A 17,880-nucleotide genomic window follows, 5' to 3' on the forward strand; every position below is an offset into this window, starting at 1 on the left:
ATCAGGCAAGTTGAAGTCGCCCATGAGAACAAGGTCAGGCGATCTTGAGACAGCCCTAAGCTGCCTATAGAATGCTTCGTCAACATCTTCCTCCTGGTTGGGTGGTCTATAACAGACTCCAACCAGGGTGTCTGCCCTGCTGGTCTTCCCTCTAATTCTTACCCACAAGCATTCAACCCGATCATCCCTAGTCTCCATCTCAATGGCATCTAGTGCCTTCCTGATGTACAGGGCCTTGACAGCCTTTGAGGAAGAACTTGTTCCTCATGGCCGAACTGAAGCCCCCCTGGTGCGACTTGTGGCCCTTTCCTCTTGCCCTGTGGCTTGCTTGGCTCCTTGCTGCAGCTTCCTTTCAGAGTCCTGGCTCTAAGAGATGCAGGGAAGGGCTCCAGCCCCTTCTGGGCAAGCCAGCGAGTCAAGCTGCCTCCTGGCAGCCATCCCAGCAGCCAGCCTCAGCTGTCTGCCTGCTCCTCAGGAGCAGCTTGCTCCCTTCAAGGGCAGCCCTGCCTCTGAGAGGGCTGAGGATGCTCCTCCAGCCCCTGCCTGCCCCCTGTGTCAGTGGCAGGGGTTGGGCACAGGCCCTGCCAGACAGGTGGTGATGTGGGCATGGGCACCACTCCTGTGCCCTGCCGGTGCCAGCCCTGCCAGGGCCAGGCTGCAGTGCTGGGAGGAGCAGGGCAAACAGCCTTGGTGCCAGGGTGCTGCTCTGGGGGGGGCTTTGGTGCCTCTGCTGAAGCCTGAGGGGGGCTGGGCCAGCAGTGGGGTGGGGCTGGCACAGGCAGGCCCTGCTGGAGCCACACTTGGGCACTGCCATGGTTCATGCCCTGAGCCCTGGGGACGGCATCCCACGGCTGCTGGATGCTCTTCCTCTCCTTGCAGCCCATGAAGCTGGAGGCAGGGCAGGAGCTGCAGCTCTGCATCAGCTTTAACCCTGCTCATGCAGAGGGTTTGCACTCCTGGCAAGTGGAGCAGGCTCTGAGGATCCAGTTCCTGGAGCACCCTCACCAGGAGCAGGTCCTGCTGCGGGGAGAAGTCTGCTGCCCCAACCTGCACTTCCAGAGCATGGCTGTGGACTTTGGCTGCATCCTCAATGGCACTGGAGCTGTGCAGAGCCTGGAGATGAGCAACTGCAGCCAGCTGCCTGTCTCCTACTGCTGGCAGCTGCTGCCAGACAGCCAGGGCAGCCAGCTGAGGTATGGCCACCTCTGCCCTCTCCTTGCAGCTCTTCTCCTTCCTGCTGTCCTGCTTGTGCTTTGCAGAGACCAAGGTGCTTTCCCTGGGCTCTGACCAATTGCTTTCCCCTTGCCCTGGTGGGAACAGGAACAAGCCCTCCAGCTGAGCTCAGGCTGGCTGCTCAGGGCACAGGAGTCCTGCAGCACTGTGATGCTGGGCAGGAGACACTGTTCTGCAAGGCAGCCTCTGAGACACTGGCAGCACTTCTCCTGGAGCCCATGCCCCCCAGTCCTGCTTTGTCTCTGGAGCTCCAAAGCCCTGCTTGGGCCCTGGGACAAGCAGATACAAACTGGGAGCTCTCTGCCTGCCCTGCCAGCCCCACCTCTTCTCATTCCAGTCCTAAGAACCGACACAGGAACTGCCCCCGGGACGCTGTCCAGTGCTGGCTCCCCAGCTCGGGAGAGCCAGGGACCTCCTGGAGAGAGTCCCAGGGAGGCTGCAAAGCTGCTGAGGGGCCTGGAGCAGCTCTGGGAGGAGCACAGGCTGAGAGCCCTGGGGCTGTTGAGCCTGGAGAAGAGCAGCCCCAGAGGGCAGCTGAGCAATGCTCAGCAGGAGCTGAAGGCTGGGGGCAGGAGGCTGGGGCCAGTGCCTGGTGCCCAGTGCCAGGGCACGGAGCCTGCTGCCCCCTGGGGCTTCCATCTGAGCAGGAGGAGAAACTTTGGCTGTGTGGGGGCTGGATTGGCTGCTCAGAGGTGAAGCCTGCCTGGCACCCAGCCCCTGCTCCAAGAGCCTCCACCTTCAGGCAAGCAGAGGCCACTCCTCTGTCCCCCCAAGCACAGCTGCTCTGCTGCTGCCAAACCACAGGCATCCTCTTGCCCCCTGCCCTTGAGCTCTTGCCCAGCACTCAGAAGATCCCTTCTGGGCTTGCTCTTCTGCAGGCTGCACAGCCCCAGGGCCCTCAGCCCCTGCTCTCACCTTGTCTCTTTAGAGACAAAGCCTCAGCTCCTGGGGCTGCTGCAGGGACAGGACAGAGGCTGAGGGCTCCATTGCTTCCTGGCTGCAACCTGGCTGGTAGCTTCTTTTCCTTCCACCTTCACCTGCCCTGGAGTGGTGCCAGGGATGGGGCATCTCCCCCCTCCTCAGGCACCCTGGGCCAGTGTCTCCCTCTCCTCAGCATCCCAAATGTCTGCCTTGTGTCTGCTCTGAATCTCTGAGCTCAAGCCTCCCCCCACCCTGGGCCTGGCACACCAAGCCCTGCTCCAAAGGCTGTCCCCAGCTTCCTTGTAGGGCACTGGGAGTGCTGCAAGGCCACCAGAAGGTCTCTGCTGGGCTCTGCCCCTTTGCTTCTCAGTCTCCCTTTTTGCACAGTGTGTGTCTGGTTGCCCTTCCTGGTGCCCTTCCTGGCCCCCAGCCCTGGCCTCTGCCCTGTCTGCCAGCAGCCAGGTGCCTGCACTGCCCCTGTGCCAAGCTGGGCAGCCCAGAGCCTGGCCCTGCTCCATCCTGGGCTGGAGCTGCTGGGCCAGAGCCAGTGCTGAGCTCAGAGCAGCAGTGGCCAGCGAGGAGCTGCTGGGGCAGTCTCCCCTGCCTGCCCCTGCAGTCCCTGCTCACAGGGAGCTTCTGTTCCAGGTGCAGCCTCCCGGCCCCAGCAGCGCAGGAGGAGAGAGCCTGCGGGCAGCGCTCGGCCTCTGCAGGGAGCAGCTCCGGCCATGGGGGTGTGGAGGAGCCAGCCCAAGCCCTGGGGGCAGTGGGGGACCCTGCCCAGGAGCCAGCAGATGCCCAGGACTGCCTGGAAGCAGAGGTAGCTTTCCTGGGACACCTCCCAGTTTGCCCCCAGAGCCCTACTGCTGCCAACCTCCCTTCTCATGGCCCCGCGGCCACCTGAGAGCAGGAAGGGCAGCAGGGCCAGCAGCTGGACACAGGGCTGCTGGGGAGGGACAATCAGGACAGTCTGGCTGGGGGAGGCCTCCCTCAGCTCCTCCTGGCCTCTGGAGAGTTTGGGCTGGGTTGTTTCCCAGTGTCAAATGAGGCTTTTACCTGCATGCTGCTGGGAAGGCTTTGAGCTTCCTTCTGTGCCAAGCCCAGCACCGATCCCCAGGGGCCACCTGCTCAGCCCCAGCCATTGGCACATCCTGGCCTTAGCCAAGGGCTGGGATGGCAGAGACAGCCCCAGAGCTGTCAGGGCTCAGGAAGGGACCTGACCCAAGGGGAGACTCAGCCCTGCCCAGTGCTTTGTCTGCCAGGGAGATGTAGCTCTGCTTAGGCCCAAGGATGCCCCAGCAGCGTTCCTGCAGAGCCTGCTGGTGGCCAGGCCCCAGCACAGAGCACTTCTCAGCTTCCTGAAGCAGCAGAGCCTCTGGAGCTGGAGGAGCAAGCCCAGAAGCCTCTCTCAGAAACAGGGCTCAGAAGGCCAGAGCCAAGGCTCCCTTTGCAAGCTGGCACCTCTGAGGTTAAAGACAAGCTGCCAGCTGCTGCAGGGCAGGAAAACATCTCAGCTGCCTTCTTCAGGAGGGTGTCTGGAGAATAATGACCTGGTGGAGCTCCTCAGCTCTCCAGCAGCCATCAGGGCATGGAATGAAACCAAAGCACATCTGAAACTGGAGAGCTGGGCCAAGCCCTCCCTCAGTCCTCCTTTGCCTGTGCTGGGGAGTCTCAGGGGCAGCTGTGTCCCTGCTTTGGTCCTGGAGAACCTAAGCTGTCCAGGCAGGAGCTTCTCAACATGTTCTTTGGGCAGGAGGGAGCAGAGCTGGACTGGCACCAGGGTGCCAGCTGCCCCCTTGGGCTCTCTGCCAGGCTCCTGCAAGCTTGTGTGTAGGAGGTGAGGATGGAGCCCAGGCCTGACCTGGGGCTGGCCTTGGAGCCACACTCAGCAGATGCCATGGCCATAGCCAGACTTGATTTGCTCCCAGCTCCCATCTCAGCTGCCCCTGGCTTGATGAGGTGCTGGAGCCTGCAGCAGAGTGCTCTCACCCAGAGCAGCCACTTGCTCACTGCAGCCCTTGGTGCTTGCTTTGCAGCTGCTGTCCGGTGCCACGGAGCAGGAGGGGGCCCTGGAAGGTGCCCTGGAAGGTGCTGTGCAGCAGGAGGGGGCCCTGGAAGGTGCTGTGCAGCAGGAGGGGGCCCTGGAAGGTGCTGTGCAGCAGGAGGGGGCCCTGGAAGGTGCTGTGGAAGCTCCCAGCCCAGCTGGGATGAGGCAGCTGATGAAGCTGAAGGAGACAGAGCCCCACAGGCTGGGATTGGAGGAGGCAAGTGGGAAGCTGCCTGGCTTCCAGCTTTGCAGTGGGAGAAGCAGTTCCACAGCTGGGACTGCCACTGCTGGCCCTCAGCACTGCTCACAGAGTGGCCTCACATCCCTCCAGGCAGCTGGGCATGGAGAGGCCATGCAGGACATGGTGTAGGGCTGAGCCAAAACACTCCTTGTGCAGCAGCTCTGGGGGCATTCACAGCACCCCAGCATGGAGGGGTTGGAAGGGACCTCTGGGCATCATCAGTCCAAGCCCCTGCTCCAGCAGGGCACCCACAGCAGCTTGCCCAGCAGCACAGTGCCCAGGGGGGGTTGGAAGCTCTCCACACCAGCAGACTCCACAACCTCTCTGGGCAGCCTGCTCCAGGCCTCCAGCACCCTCACACCAAACAACTTTCTCCTCCTCTTCACATGGAACCTCCTGGGCTCCACTTTGTGCCCACTGCCCCTTGGCCTGTCCCTGGGCACCACTGAGCAGAGCCTGGCCCCAGCCTCTTGCCCCCCACAGCTCCTTTGTCTCTTGCTGAGCATTGCTCAGCTCCCCTCTGGGGCTGCTCTTCTCCAGGCTCTCAGCCCCAGGGCTCCTCCCAGAGCTGCTCCAGGCCCCTCAGCAGCTCTGCAGCCTCCACTGGACCCTCTCCAGCAGTTCCCTGTCTCTCTGGAAGTGGGGAGCCCAGCACTGGAGCCAGGACTCCAGAGGTAGCCTCCCCAGGACAGAGGAGAGGGGCAGGAGAATGTCCCCTGGCCTGCTGGCCACAAGCTGCACATCTTCTTCACCCTGTCACTAAGCAAGTGCTGGAGAGGACATTTGCCAGTGGCTTCTGCTGTAGCATCTGGAGAGACAGCAGAGTGCAGATCAGAGAGTGAGGAGCAGCAGGAGTCAGGGGAGCTGGGCTGGAGGCCCCCCTGGCTGCAAGGCCTCTCAGCTTAGCACCTGGTGTGATCCTCCAGCCAGTGAGGAAGGTTGGAAAGCCAAGTCGTGCAGCAGAGAGAATTTCTTGCTGCCAGGATCCCTCCCAGATGACTTTGGTGTGGTGCATTAAGTTCTTTCCAATCCAAGTGCTCAGCCTCTCCCCCCACTCAGCCCCTCCCCTGCTCAGCCTCTGCCCCCACTCAGCCCCTCCCCTGCTCAGCCTCTGCCCCCACTCAGCCCCTCCCCTGCTCAGCCTCTCCCCCTCTCCTCCCCAGGTGTTCGATGTGCTGCCACTCTACGGGCTGCTGCAGCCAGGCCAGAGCCAGCAGGTCACCTTCAGCTTCTTTGGCCACCCCAACGTTGTGGCCTGTGCCAGGGCCCTCTGCAGGGTGCAGGGAGGCCCCAGCTACGAGCTCAGGCTGCGTGGGGAGGCCTCGCTCCTCAGCTACCACCTGGACACCACGGAGCTGGACTTTGGGCTGCAGGTAGCGCAGGCTTCTCCTTGTCTGGAGCCCTCTCTGCTGGGGGCTGCCCACTGAGCCCTAGGGCTAGCTGCTGTGCTGGCTCCAGGCCTTGGAAGCACCACCTTGGAGTGATGCATTCTGCTTCCAAGCTGCTCTGGAATGGCCATCCCCACCCCACCCGAGCTGGGAAGTCTGAGCGGGGAGGTCCCTGCTGCCTGGGGGCAGGATGGACTGGCTGAGCTCTGGAGCTCCCTGCTGCCTGGGGGCAGGATGGACTGGCTGAGCTCTGCAGCTCCCTGCTGCCTGGGGGCAGGATGGACTGGCTGAGCTCTGCAGCTCCCTGCTGCCTGGGGGCAGGATGGACTGGCTGAGCTCTGCAGGTCCCTGCCAGCCTGGACCCTTCTATGCTAAGTCCTCCTCAAGGCACTTGGCTGCTCTCTGCTCTTATGCTTGGTGCTGTCCCTCTGCAGGGTGCCCCAAAGCTCAGCTCCTGTGCAGGGCCCAGAGCTCCCTTGTGGCTGGGGGTCCCCAGGTGAAGCTGGCAGAGCCAAGTGCCCTCCTCTCCTGCTGCTCTGCTGTGCTGCCTGCCTTGGCTCTTGTGCCAGTGCCAGCTGCAGGAGATGCCCAGTGCCAGGCCTGTCTCTAACTGCCCGCTCCTCTCTCCTCTCTGCAGCTGTGGGACTCGCTCCTGGAGGCAGAGGTGACCCTGCAGAACAGTGGGAAGCTGCCCTTCACCTTCGTGGTGCTGAGCCCTGGCACGGCCACTGCCCGCAGCCCCCTGCCCGGCGTGCCCCTGGTGGTGCCCAGCACGGTGAGGATGGGGGCAGCACAAGGGACTGTGCCTGTGCCTGTGCCAGCCTGCACTGCCCTGGCTGGGCTTGGAGGGAACAAATGGGGAGCAGGAGAAGAGCAGAGGAAGATCCCCCAGCAGCAGCCAGGGCTGGGAGCTGCCTCTGCTGAGGGGGATGGAATCACAGGATCCTTGGGCTTGGAAGAGGCCTTTCAGACCCTCCAGGCCAGCTGTGCCTCAACTCCAGCCAAGCCTTTCTGCTGCATTCCCTCCCTCCTCTCCCTGCAGGGCTGCCTTGAAGCCGGCCAGCAGCAGGTGCTGAAAGTCTCTTACCTGCCAGAAGTGCCTGGGCTCTTCTGCAAGGCTTTCCAGCTCCAAGTGGGTCACCTGCAACCAGAGGAGATCTGCCTGAGAGGAGAGGGAAGCTTTCCCAGGATCTGCCTGCACCTGCCCAGGAACATCCAAGGCAAGCACTGCCTGGCTGCTCCTCAGGATGCTCCCCTGCCTCTTCCCCCATCTCCCACAGCCAAGCCTGGAGGCTGCAGGGCTCTCAGAGCAGCACTGGTTGCTTCCTGAGTCTCTGGCAGTCCCTGGGGGCTGTGTCCCGGCAGACTCCCTGCTGCAGCCCTGCCGAGCTGCTGGGCGAGACGCAGGCAGGGCTTTGGGCAGGCTTGGATGGGCATCAGCTGGCAGGGGCTGAGCTGCTGCTCTGGGGGAGGAAGCTGGGCAGGGCTGAAGCTCAGGCTGCAGGCAGGAGGAGCAGCTCCCACTGCCCAGAGCTGCTGGAGGAGCGTTGCTGGGAGAGGCGGTGTGGGGAGGGGGCTGTCCAGCCGAGATGCCCACGCTGCCACCTGAGGGGGGGTTTCTGCCCTCAGGAAACAAGAGATGGGAGCAGATTCTCAGGGAGCTGAGAGGGGAGCTGGCCCAGGACAAGGAGAGAGAGAGAGCAGATGTCCTGGGGGAGGCTGCAGCCACAGAACCCCCCCCAGCTGACTCGGACGCCACGGTGAGAACAGCTGCTGCCCCGTGTGGCACCTGCCAGCCTCTCCCCCTTGTGCCATGGATCCCCTTGGAGCCCACAGCAGGCTTCTGGGTGCCCTGCTAACAGGTGGGCCCTCCCTGCCACACTTAGCTGGGGCATCATCAGCTCAGCTCTCCAGCTCTGCTAGTTGTCCCTGCTGGAGCTGGAGGAGCTTCCTGGCAGCCTGGGGGGAATCCTGCAGGCCCTGCTCCTGGGGATGAATTGCTGGGGCCCCATCTCTAGGCTGCTTCTTGCCCCCCAGCCAAGCTCTGCCAGGTGTGCCAGGTGCCTGAGCCAGCCCTGGGACTGTGATCTCGCTGCTCATCTCCAAGAGGCAGCAGCAGCAGCTTCCTCCTGGCCTCCTTGGCAAGAGGGCTTTGCTCCAGGCTGCTTTGGCACTGCTTGGGGACAGGCCAATTCCTGGAGCTCTGGCAGGTCCCTGGCTTGTCCCTCTGTGTCTGGCCAGATCAGCTTGGATTGCAGTGCCTGGGCAGCTGAAGGGGCTGGAGTTGGTAGCTCTGGAGACAAGGTCCTGCCAAAGAGAGCTGGAGGTGTCCCAGGCAGTGGGGCAGGAGGACTCCCTCAGCCCTCCCAACAAGAGCAGGCTGGGAGCCTCCTGGGGAGCTGAGCCCATGCCCTGGGAAGGCCCTTGGCTAAGCAGTCCCTGTCTTTCCTTGCCTCAGCTGGACACTGGGCTGCAGGTGCAGCTGGAGGACATCCTGCTCAAGGAGCACATCCTGGAGCAGCAGGCAGCTGTGGCCTGCAGCGCCCCAGAGGAAGCTGCCTTGAGGCTGCCTGCTCGCCGCAGGCTTCTCGAGTGAGTAAGGACATCCCTGGCCGTCTGCAGGTGCTCTGGGGGTGACAGCCAGCAGTGCAGCCCTGCTGCTGAGAGCTGCTGGGCTCTGCAGAGCCTGGAGCAGCTGTGGCCAGCAGCAAGGCTTTGCTCCTGAGAGCTGTGCCCTGCTGCCTGGGAGCAGCTGAGTGTCCTCGCTTCCCTGAGCTGCGGAGCTGCTCTCAGCTCCCCACAGATGCTGGGCTCTGTGCCTAGAGCTGAGGGGACCCAGTGCAGACCATGAGGCCCCTCCAGCCAGCCCAGACACCATCCCTGCTGGGCAGCCCTGAAAGAGGCAGCTCAGAGCTGGCTTCCTGGTGCCACCAGACCACATCTGACCCGAAGAGCAGGTTGGCAAAGTCTCCCTCAGGGACCTTGGCTGCTGGTGGGACTGCAGGGCTCCCCTAGGTCGCTTGGTCCTTCCCTCTGCTCCTTGATGCTGAGCAGTGGGAGCAGCAGGCTCCAGCTCAGGCAGAAGATGCTGTGCAGAACAGATCCTGGCTGTGTTTTCCCAGTGGGATGGCTCTGGACAGGACCTTCCTGTGGCTCTCACAGGGGTTGCTGGCTGCGGCCCCTGGGGCTCTGGGGACAGAGCTGGGTGCAGAGTGGTGAAGATTTCCTGGGGGGGAGGGGGAGGGAGAACTCTTCTGACAAGGTCCTGAAGCAGTTTCAGGGGTGGGCTGTGGGCCAGGCTCAGCAGCTGCACTGAGAGCAGTGGAGGTGCAGTGGACTTGTGTGCAGTGGCCCAGGAGCTGTGGGCAGTGCCCACTGGCAGCCAGCTGTGCTTGAAGGTGCCCCTGGGAGCTGCTAGAAGCTGGGCCCTGCCTTCCCTGGCACCGGCCAGAGTCTTGGCACCAGCTGCTCAGGTGTTGGGCTCCAGGGGCTTGAGCTGAGTCGTTGCCCTGGAGTTGCACCTCCCATGCCATGGCAACGTGGCCAGGCTGTGGGCTCAGGAGTGCCCTCCCTCCTCCTTGCAGAGCTGAGCTGCCTGAGTACATCCTGGACTTTGGCTGCGTGGGGCTGGGTGGCATCCACAGGCGCAGCGTGAAGGTCACCAGCCTGGGGCACTTCCCTGTGTCCTTCCAAGTGCCTGGGCAGCTCCTGTGTGGCACAGGTAGGCAGTGCTGGGGACCCTTCCTGTGGCCTTGCAAGAGCTGCCTGTGGCAGCTCAGCCTGAGCCACTGCCACGGAGAGCTCTTGGGGAGCTTTGTCCTGCTGGGGACCTGCTGCTTTGGAGCCTGAGTTCTGCTGGCCAGCAGTGCCCAGGGGCCTGGCCTGCCTGTGGCTGCCCTAACTCTGCCCTGCAGGGGCTGGGTGGGCTGCTCACCTTGCTCCCCTCTCAGCACCTTCTGCTCTTGGCTGCCAGCAGCAGCAGCTGAGCTTCTCTGGGTGCTCTCTGGCCTTGTGTTGCAAGGAGCTGGAGCCTGGGTGCTGCTGAGCTGCTTGGTGTGAAGTTCCTGAGGTCGTGGCACTTGTGCTCAGCCCTGGCTGAGGAGACAGCCTGGCAGGGGCTGTGCTGTATCCAGACAGGCCTCTGGAGCGGCCCTTGAGGCAAGGCTGCAGCAGCACCAAGCGCTGCCCTGCTGTCTCTGCAGGGTGCCCAGAGGCCTCCCTCAGTTGTTTCTAGGCAGCAGCAGGGCATGGGCAAATCTTAGCTGGGAATTCTCCTTTGAAGAGGTCTGAGTGTCCTTCCCTGGCCTTGCTGCAGCTCCTCAGCTGAAACCTTTTCCTTTCCCCCCTTGGGGCCTGGGCTCTGGCTGTGCCAAGCTTTGGGCCTGCAGCGGTGCCGGGGGAGAAGGAGCAGCAGCAGCTGCTCTGGAGAGGCAGAGTCCTTGCCAGGGCTGCCAGCCAGGACACTCAGGTGGCCCTAGGCTGCTGGTGCCCCAGCTGCTGTCCCCTGTGCCTCAGCTGCTTCCTGTCCATCTCTTGAAGGCTTCAGCGTGGAGCTGGAGCGCGTGGAGCAGCTGCCCTGCTCCCAGAGCAGGAGCTTCACCGTGTGCCTGGAGCCCCAGAGTGCCAGGCTGCCGCTGGGCCAGGCGGCCCTGCTGCTGCCCATCCAGGTGCCCTGTGCCTCCTCCCCTCCCTCTGCCCTCACCCCCTGCGGGGGCAGGCTGGGGCCAGCAGCAGAGGCCAGCTGGAGCTCACCTGGCTGCTCTGTGCCTCACCAGGTGACAGGAGGCCCCACGGTTCGTCTGCTCCTGCGTGCCAGGGGGGTTGTGCCCTCCCTCTGCCTCTCCAGGGCCAGGCTGGAGTTCTCCCCTCTCCAGTGTGGGCAGTGCCAGGAGGAGACCACTCGGCTCTACAACCAGCTGCCAGTGCCCTGTCAGTGGTTCCTCAGCAGGGAGGAGCCTGCTCAGAAGGTAAAGCACAGACACTCTGCCACTTGCATCTTCTGGGCTGCCTTTCCTGCTTCTCTCTTGCCTCCTCTGCTCCTCTGGCTGCTTCAGCACTTGGGCTCCAGCTGGGCTGAGGAGGCTTTGGAGGGTGCCCTGGGCCTGTTGAGCAGCTGCTGCTTCCCTTCTCTGCCACCTTCAGCCCTTGCTCCTCTCGTCAGGAGCAGCCTCCCCTGCTGCCTGTCCTGCCTCTGCCTTTGGCCCCCAGTTCTAGGCCAGGGCTGGCCCCACCTGATTGGGATGGGTGCTCTGAGGCCAGGAGTGCTAGCACTGCAGGAAGCCAGCTGTGTCCTGCCAGAGCAAGGAGACCTCAGCCCCTGGTTTCTGTGCTCAGGTGGACAAGCCTTTGGCAGCCAGCAGGCGTGGGAAGCTGCTGCAGGAGCCGAAGGCCAAGGCCGGCGTCTTTGAGGTGCTTCCCTCAGCTGGAGTCCTGGCCCCTGGGCAGTGGTGCAACCTGCGAGTCAGGTTTTGCCCCGTGGAAGAGGTGAGCTGGGCTGGGGTCCCCCCCAGGAGGTCTGGCAGGGCAGTGTGGGCAGGAGAGCCCAGGCTGGGAGCAGGAGCTGAGCCCTGCCCCCACGGGCAGCTTGCTGCAAGCTCAGCTTCCCCTGCTGCAGCCTCTGCAGAGGGGGCTTGGGGAGCCAAGCCCTGAGCAGAGGACTCCCCTCCTGTCTGGCCAGGGAGAGCTCCTCTGCCCCTCTTGTTCAGCTGCTCCTTGCCCGCCACAGCGCTGCCAGGGCTGTGTCTGGGCACCACAAGCCTGCAGACCTTTCTGCTGAGCACTGCACTGCCCCAGGAGTGGTGCCAGGGATGGGGCATCTCCCACCTCTGGGCACTCCTGCTGCCCACAAGAGGCAGATTGCCAGCAGCCTGCAGAGGGCAAATGTTACAGCTCCGTGCTCCAGCACTGCCCCTGCCCTTGCTCCACAGAGCCAGCAGCCTTTTGTGGAGCTGCTGGGAGAGGGAGTGCTGAAAGACCTCCTCTGATGGGGCAGGCTCCAAGGAGCTCTGCTCCAGGGCAGCTGAGGAGAGCTGGAGGTGCACAGAGAGCAGGGAGAGGTTCAGCTGCTGGCAGCAGGACTCCTGAGCCAGCAGCCTGCTCTGCTCTCCTGGCAGGGCCAGTCCTTTGGGGAGTCCCTCTGCCCAGCCCAGCCTGGGCTAGCAGCAGCTCTCCCACCTGGCTCCTGGGGGATCAGAGGGCCCTGGGCTATGCTGAGCAGGCTCAGGCTGAGCAGCTCTTTGCTCCAGGTTCCCTCTCCAAAATGCAAGGCAAAGCCCTGTGCTGCTGGGGGGCATCTCCCCCGTGGGGCAACCTGGGCCAGGGGCTCAGCACTCTCAGCATGCCAAGTGTCTCCCTTCCCTGAGCCTGACTCTGCCTTTTCCAGTTTCCAAGCAGCCCTCCTTGTCCTGCTTTCTGTTCTCCATTCAGCTCAGAGGTGCTACTGCCAGCCCTGGCCTCGGGGCACAGGGTGAGTTTGAGGCCCTGGCACTTCATGGAGGAGCTTTCTGCCCTTCTCTCTTTTCAGAAGCTCTACAGGAGCACTCTGAAGATCCACATCTGCCACAGCAGCCAGCACCTCCAGCTGCTGGTCTCAGGCAGTGGGCTGGAGCCACGGCTGGAGTTCCAGCCTGAAGTGCTGGAGCTGGGGCCAGTGCTGCCATCCAGCCCTGGGGCACAGGGCACAGTGGTGGTGAAGAACCCTTGCAGCTTCCCCATCGAGTTCTACTCCTTGGAGTATGACCTGCAGTACCTTGCTGAGGAGCAGGTAAAGAGAGGAGCTCTGCTCCCCACATCCACCTTGTGCAGCTTCAGGGCACTGCAGTGTTCCCAGCCTTGTGCCAGGGAGATGGAGACAGGAGGCAGGGCACAGCCTGGGGGGGTGGTGGTTCAGAGTTAGCCTCTTCTGCTGGCAGGCTGTGGAGGGGCTTGGCTGGTCCTGCAGTTGTGAGGAAGGCAAGAGGGGGAAGCTGGCCGGGGCCGGGGGGGTGGCCGGGGCTGGGGCTGGGGCTGGGGCCAGGGCCGGTCTGGGGGGGTGGCTGTGGCTGGGGCCGGGCTGGGGCCGGGCTGGGTGGCTGTGGCCGTGGCTGTGGCCGGGGCCGGGGGCGGGCTGGGGGGGGCTGGGGCTGGGGCTGGGGCTGGGGCTGTGGGCGGGGCTGGGGCCGGGGCTGGGGGCGGGCTGGGGGGGGCTGTGGGCGGGGCTGTGGGCGGGGCTGGGGCTGTGGGCGGGGCTGTGGGCGGGGCTGGGGCTGGGGCCGGGGGCGGGCTGGGGGTGGCTGTGGCTGTGGCTGTGGCTGTGGCTGTGGCTGTGGCTGTGGCTGTGGCTGTGGCTGTGGGCGGGGCCGGGCCGGGCTGGAGCTCCAGCAGTGCCTCCCAGGGGTGGTTTCTCCTCCCCGTGCACAGATCCTGAGGGCGCTGGAAGGCTTCGACTGCCGCAGCACCTTGCTGCTGCCTCCTCGTGCCCCGGGGGAGCAGCTGCCTCCAGAGCTGCTGCAGCTGTCTCGGGGCCAGAAAAGGCTGCAGGATCAGCAGGCCAAGGCCAAGCCTGAGCAGCCCACAGCCCAGGACGAGGGTGAGGCTTTGCTCTCGGCTGTCCTGAGTGGGGGCTCAGCAGGGAGCCCAGCCCCCAGCTCTCCAGGGCCTCATTCTCTGGGGCTCCAGCAGTCCTCATGCCCCAGCTGGGTGGAGCAAGGCCCTGGTGAAACTGTGGCTTGGGACAGCCAGGAGTGCAACCAAAGCCAGCTCCTATCTGCCCTGCCTGGGGAAGCAATGAGGATGGCTCCTGGCAGGGGGGAGCAGGGCCAAGGGAAAGGCCTGGGCAATTTGCCTCAGCTTTGCCAAATGAGCCTCAGCTTTGCCCCAGCAGCTGCTGGGATCAGGGTGATGGTGAAGCTGTGCTAGGCAGGGCAGCACCGCTGCTCTCCTCTCTGGCACTGCAAGCTGAGGAGGCTCTGGGTGACCTCCTGAGGGCTCTTCTGGGGAACTCAGAGCCCAGCCACATCTGCTGCAGTGCCATTCCTCAAGCACCCAGCTCCTGGATGAGCCCCAGATGGAGCCTCTGCCTTGGGACTGTCTCAGATGCTCCTTTCTGGCTTTGCCCTTCTTGCTCAGCAAGCTTGGCACCACGCTCCCATGAGGGCCATGTGGGCAGCTCATGGCAGGAGACCGGGCTTCAGTCCTGTTGGGTGTTGCTGCATGCTCTGCTCTCCTCTTTCTGCCACCCCATCCACTTGTGGGCACCTGGAGCAGCATCCAGGGCAGAGCCTGATCTGCACAGGCTTGAGAGGAAGGGCAGGGCGAGCCCATGGGTGTGCCATTGGCTTGAGCAGAGTCTCCTCTGCCGGGAGCCGAGGGGCTGGTGAGGATGAGGAGGATGAGAGGAGGGCAGGAGGCTGACTCTTGTACCTGTGTGTGCACAGCAGAGCATCAGCAAAGCACCACTGGCACCAGGGAGGCCTCAGAAGAGCCGCAGGCCAGCCCAGTCCATAGGGTCCTGGCCCTGGGCAGCACTGCGTCTGCCGAAGGAGCTGCAGCCCCACAGGGCAGGGGCATCGTGGTCATCGTCCATGGGGCACCCCTGGCAGGTAGCTGAGCTGCAGCCTGGGCTGTGAGGAGGGGGGAAGCAGGGGAGATGTGTCCTGGCGGCCCATGGCGCTGGCTTGAGCGGCTGAGGTGCCGGGAGGTGAGGCACGGCTCTGCCGGGCTGGCCCCAGGCCCTCAGCAGCTGCTGCCAGGGCTGTGGCTCCTCCTGTGCCCAGGCAGCTGGGCTCTCGTTCCCCCCAGGAGGGTGAGCCTGTCCCCGTGGCCGCATGGCACCACGGTGGCTGCCGTGCTCCACGTTGCCTTGCGGAGCGCTCCCCAGCCCCGAGCTGTGCCCAGCTGCTGCCCGAGGCAAGGGCAAGCAGCCCAGGGCAGGGCAGGGTCCGAGCGGTGCTGGCACAGGGCTGGAAGCGGCAGCCTGGGCGCAGGCTTGAGGTGGGCTGCAGCCCTCAGCTGCGTGGGGGCCTGGCAGAGCCTGTCCCCGGCAAGCCCTGCGGCCGCAGGGGTCCCCAAGCAGCCTCCCTCTCTCTGCAGGCAAGACGTCGGCAGCGGCCGCCCTGGCCAAGCACTACGGCGCCGCCTGCCTGTCCCTGGACGCTGTGGTGAGCGAGGCCGTGGCGGCCGGGAGCAGCGCGGCAGGGCGGCGAGCCCGGGAGCTGTGCAGCGCCGGCAGCCAGCAGAGCCCGCAGCAGCCACAGGATGGCCGTAAGGAGCCAGGCTGGGCCCGGAGCGGCGCTGCGGGAGCCCCCGGGGCTGCGCCTCTGCCGGCTCCAGAGCAGTGGCACGGCCCCGGGGGGCTTGGGGAGCAGGGCTGCGGCGCGGAGCAGGGCAGAGCCCTTCCGAGAGCCTCTCTGGGCACTCAGGCTGCAGCCCGAGGGCTCGGGCAGGGGCACTCTGCCTCCTCTGCCCAGCTTCCTTTGCTGGGGCTGGGGCAGCCCCCAGCATCTTCCTCGGAGCTGTTCTCTTGCCTGCTAGCTCCAGCCTGGCCCTTGTGGCCACCAGCTGGGCTCTGCTTGGGCTGCTTTTGCAGTGCTCAGCTGGGAAGCTGCCTGGCCTGCAAGCTGCTGGCAGGAAGAAGGCTCTGGCTCCCTGCTGGGGTTGTCTCCCGTGGAGCTCTTAGCTCCATGGAGATGGGCAGCAGAGGTTGGGCAGTGCATCCAGAGCTCTCTGGCTTGCAAATGCACTGTCCCTGCCAGGGTGCCCACTGCTCTGGAAGGTGCCTGGCTGCTCCCCACAGCAGCCCCCTGAGTCCTCTGTGCCCTCTGCAGGCTCCCCGGGGTGGCGACGCTACTCCAAGGCCAGGCTCAGCCGCAGCCTGAGCCAGCCCAGCTCTGGGGACAGAGGCAGGCAGCACTCCCTCAGCTCACCAGGCCAGGCCAGAGCTGGGGCAGGCCAGAGGAAGATGTCTGTGGTGAGACAGCTTGCAGCAGAGTCCTCAGGCTCCCAGGTGAGGCCTGGCCTGCGCTGGCTGATGCCAGGGCCCTTTCCCTTCCCTTTGGGAGCTGTGTTGCCTGGGGCAGGGCTGAAGGAGGATCAAATGCAGCTGCTGAGCCAGCACTGCCAGCTCAGCACTGCACCCTGTCCCGCAGCACCCCATCTCTGTGGCTTTGCAGTGCCTCAGGGGTGGGGACTGCAGCACTGCCCTGGGCAGCTGAAGGTCAGGCTGGCCCAGCAGGACCCTTCCTGGCCCCACGCTGCCTGGGCCTGAGCTCCTGCTTGTCCTTCCTGTGCTGTGGGGTGCTGCCAGCGCTGGGGGCTGCTGCTCAAGGGCTGTGCTCTGCAGGCTTGTCCCCTGCAGCCTCTGGCCCACGCTCGCCTTTGAGTTTCTTGCTAGTGAGAGCTCCAAGGCCAGCAGCTGGGATTGCTCAGGGGGTTCCCAGGGGGCTTTCTGCTCTGGGGATGTTCAGTGTGCTGCTGTTCAACCCCCAGGGCTCCTCTGGCTCTCCTCTGGTCTCGGCGCCTCCGGCACAGCTGCGGCTCAGCCCCAGGGGCAGCGGCGTGGCAGAGCTGGGCCTGGGGAGCTGTGTGCTGCCCCAGGAGCTGCTGGTGGCCATCCTCTCCGAGAGGCTGCAGGTGCGTGGCCAGGGGGGGAAGGAGAGCTTCCTGCTGGAGAGGGCCAGGCAGCGCAGGAGGGCTGGGAGAGGAGGAGGAGTCCTGCTGTTGGAGGGCTCCTGGGCTCAGTGCATTTGGGGATGACACCCAGCTGGGGGCAGGAGTTGATCTGCTGGAGGGCAGAGAGGCTCTGCAGAGGGACCTCGACAGGCTGGACAGCTGGGCAGAGTCCAAGGGCAGGAGATTGAACACATCCAAGTGCCAGGTGCTGCACAGTGGCCACAGCAACCCCAGGCAGTGCTACAGGCTGGGGTCAGAGTGGCTGAGAGCAGCCAGGCAGAGAGGGACCTGGGGGTGCTGGTTGATGGTAGGCTGAACATGAGCCTGCAGTGTGCCCAGGGGGCCAAGAGGGCCAAGGGCATCCTGGCCTGCATCAGGAAGAGTGTGGCCAGCAGGAGCAGGGAGGTCATTCTGCCCCTGTACACTGCACTGGTTAGGCCACACCTTGAGTCCTGTGTCCAGTTCTGGGCTCCTCAGGTTAGGAAGGAGGTTGAGTTGCTGGAAGGTGTCCAGAGAAGGGCAAGAAAGCTGGGGAGGGGTCTGGAGCACAGCCCTGTGAGGAGAGGCTGAGGGAGCTGGGGTTGCTTAGCCTGGAGAAGAGGAGGCTCAGGGGAGACCTTCTTGCTCTCTGCAACTCCCTGAAGGGAGGTTGTAGCCAGGTGGGGGTTGGTCTCTTCTCCCTGGCACCCAGCACCAGAACAAGAGGACACAGTCTCAGGCTGTGCCAGGGGAGGTTCAGGCTGGAGGTTCTCCACAGAGAGAGTGATTGCCCATTGGGATGTGCTGCCCAGGGAGGTGGTGGAGTCCCCATCCCTGGAGCTGTTCAGGAGGAGACTTGATAGGGTGCTGGGTGCCATGGGTTGGTTGATTAGGTGGTGTTGGGTGAGGGGCTGGACGTGATGACCTTGAAGGTCTCTTCCAGCCTGGTCTGTTCTATTCTGCTCTCTTCTCCTTGGGGGAAGCTGCAGATGCCAGCAGCTGGCAGGGCCCTGGGGACAGCTCAGAGCTGGGGACAGCTGCTTGCTGCCCTCTGCCAAGGGGCTTCACCGAGTGGCCCAGAGCTGCAGGCAGGGCACAGCTGATTTTGTCTTGGCCTTTCTCCACAGCTGAGGGACTGCTGCCAGGGAGTGGTGTTTGATGGCCTGCAGAGCCTCTGTGCAGGCAGCACGCTCTCTGCTCTCCTCTGCCTGCTCCAGGCTGTGGGAAACCGACCCCACATCTACTTTGTCAACCTGCTGCAGGACTATGGCTCTTGGCAAGCCAGGCAGGCAGCTGCAGAGGAGCGGGCAGGTGAGGCTCCTCATCTCCCTGCCTCCCAAGGCTTCTCCCCTCAGCCCTCAGCCCTGCCCAGGTGGAGCTGGCTCACAGCACAGCTGGGGAGAGGTGTTTGTAGGAAGCCTTCAGCC

General features: G+C 64.4%; 1 protein-coding gene across 1 annotated transcript in view; it reads left to right on the plus strand.

Moving 5' to 3' along the window:
• Positions 1-202: 202 nt before the first annotated feature.
• Positions 203-17,880, plus strand: part of LOC137458466 (hydrocephalus-inducing protein homolog) — a 37,763-nt gene continuing 20,085 nt past the window's right edge. Inside the window, exons 1-17 of the mRNA XM_068169939.1 lie at positions 203-289; positions 880-1,093; positions 2,820-2,971; positions 5,603-5,812; positions 6,465-6,602; positions 6,870-7,047; positions 7,457-7,587; positions 8,286-8,419; positions 9,412-9,548; positions 10,367-10,494; positions 10,603-10,794; positions 12,351-12,590; positions 13,226-13,394; positions 14,897-15,067; positions 15,631-15,809; positions 16,292-16,435; positions 17,581-17,764. Of these exons, the coding sequence (XP_068026040.1) occupies positions 203-289; positions 880-1,093; positions 2,820-2,971; positions 5,603-5,812; positions 6,465-6,602; positions 6,870-7,047; positions 7,457-7,587; positions 8,286-8,419; positions 9,412-9,548; positions 10,367-10,494; positions 10,603-10,794; positions 12,351-12,590; positions 13,226-13,394; positions 14,897-15,067; positions 15,631-15,809; positions 16,292-16,435; positions 17,581-17,764 (2,788 nt within the window). The remainder of the gene's footprint in view (positions 290-879; positions 1,094-2,819; positions 2,972-5,602; positions 5,813-6,464; positions 6,603-6,869; positions 7,048-7,456; positions 7,588-8,285; positions 8,420-9,411; positions 9,549-10,366; positions 10,495-10,602; positions 10,795-12,350; positions 12,591-13,225; positions 13,395-14,896; positions 15,068-15,630; positions 15,810-16,291; positions 16,436-17,580; positions 17,765-17,880) is intronic.

This window comes from Melanerpes formicivorus, unplaced genomic scaffold (genome assembly GCF_026170545.1).
Source record: "Melanerpes formicivorus ecotype bairdi unplaced genomic scaffold, bMelFor1.0.p_v2 SCAF_246, whole genome shotgun sequence".
Classification (NCBI taxonomy): Eukaryota; Metazoa; Chordata; class Aves; order Piciformes; family Picidae; genus Melanerpes; species Melanerpes formicivorus.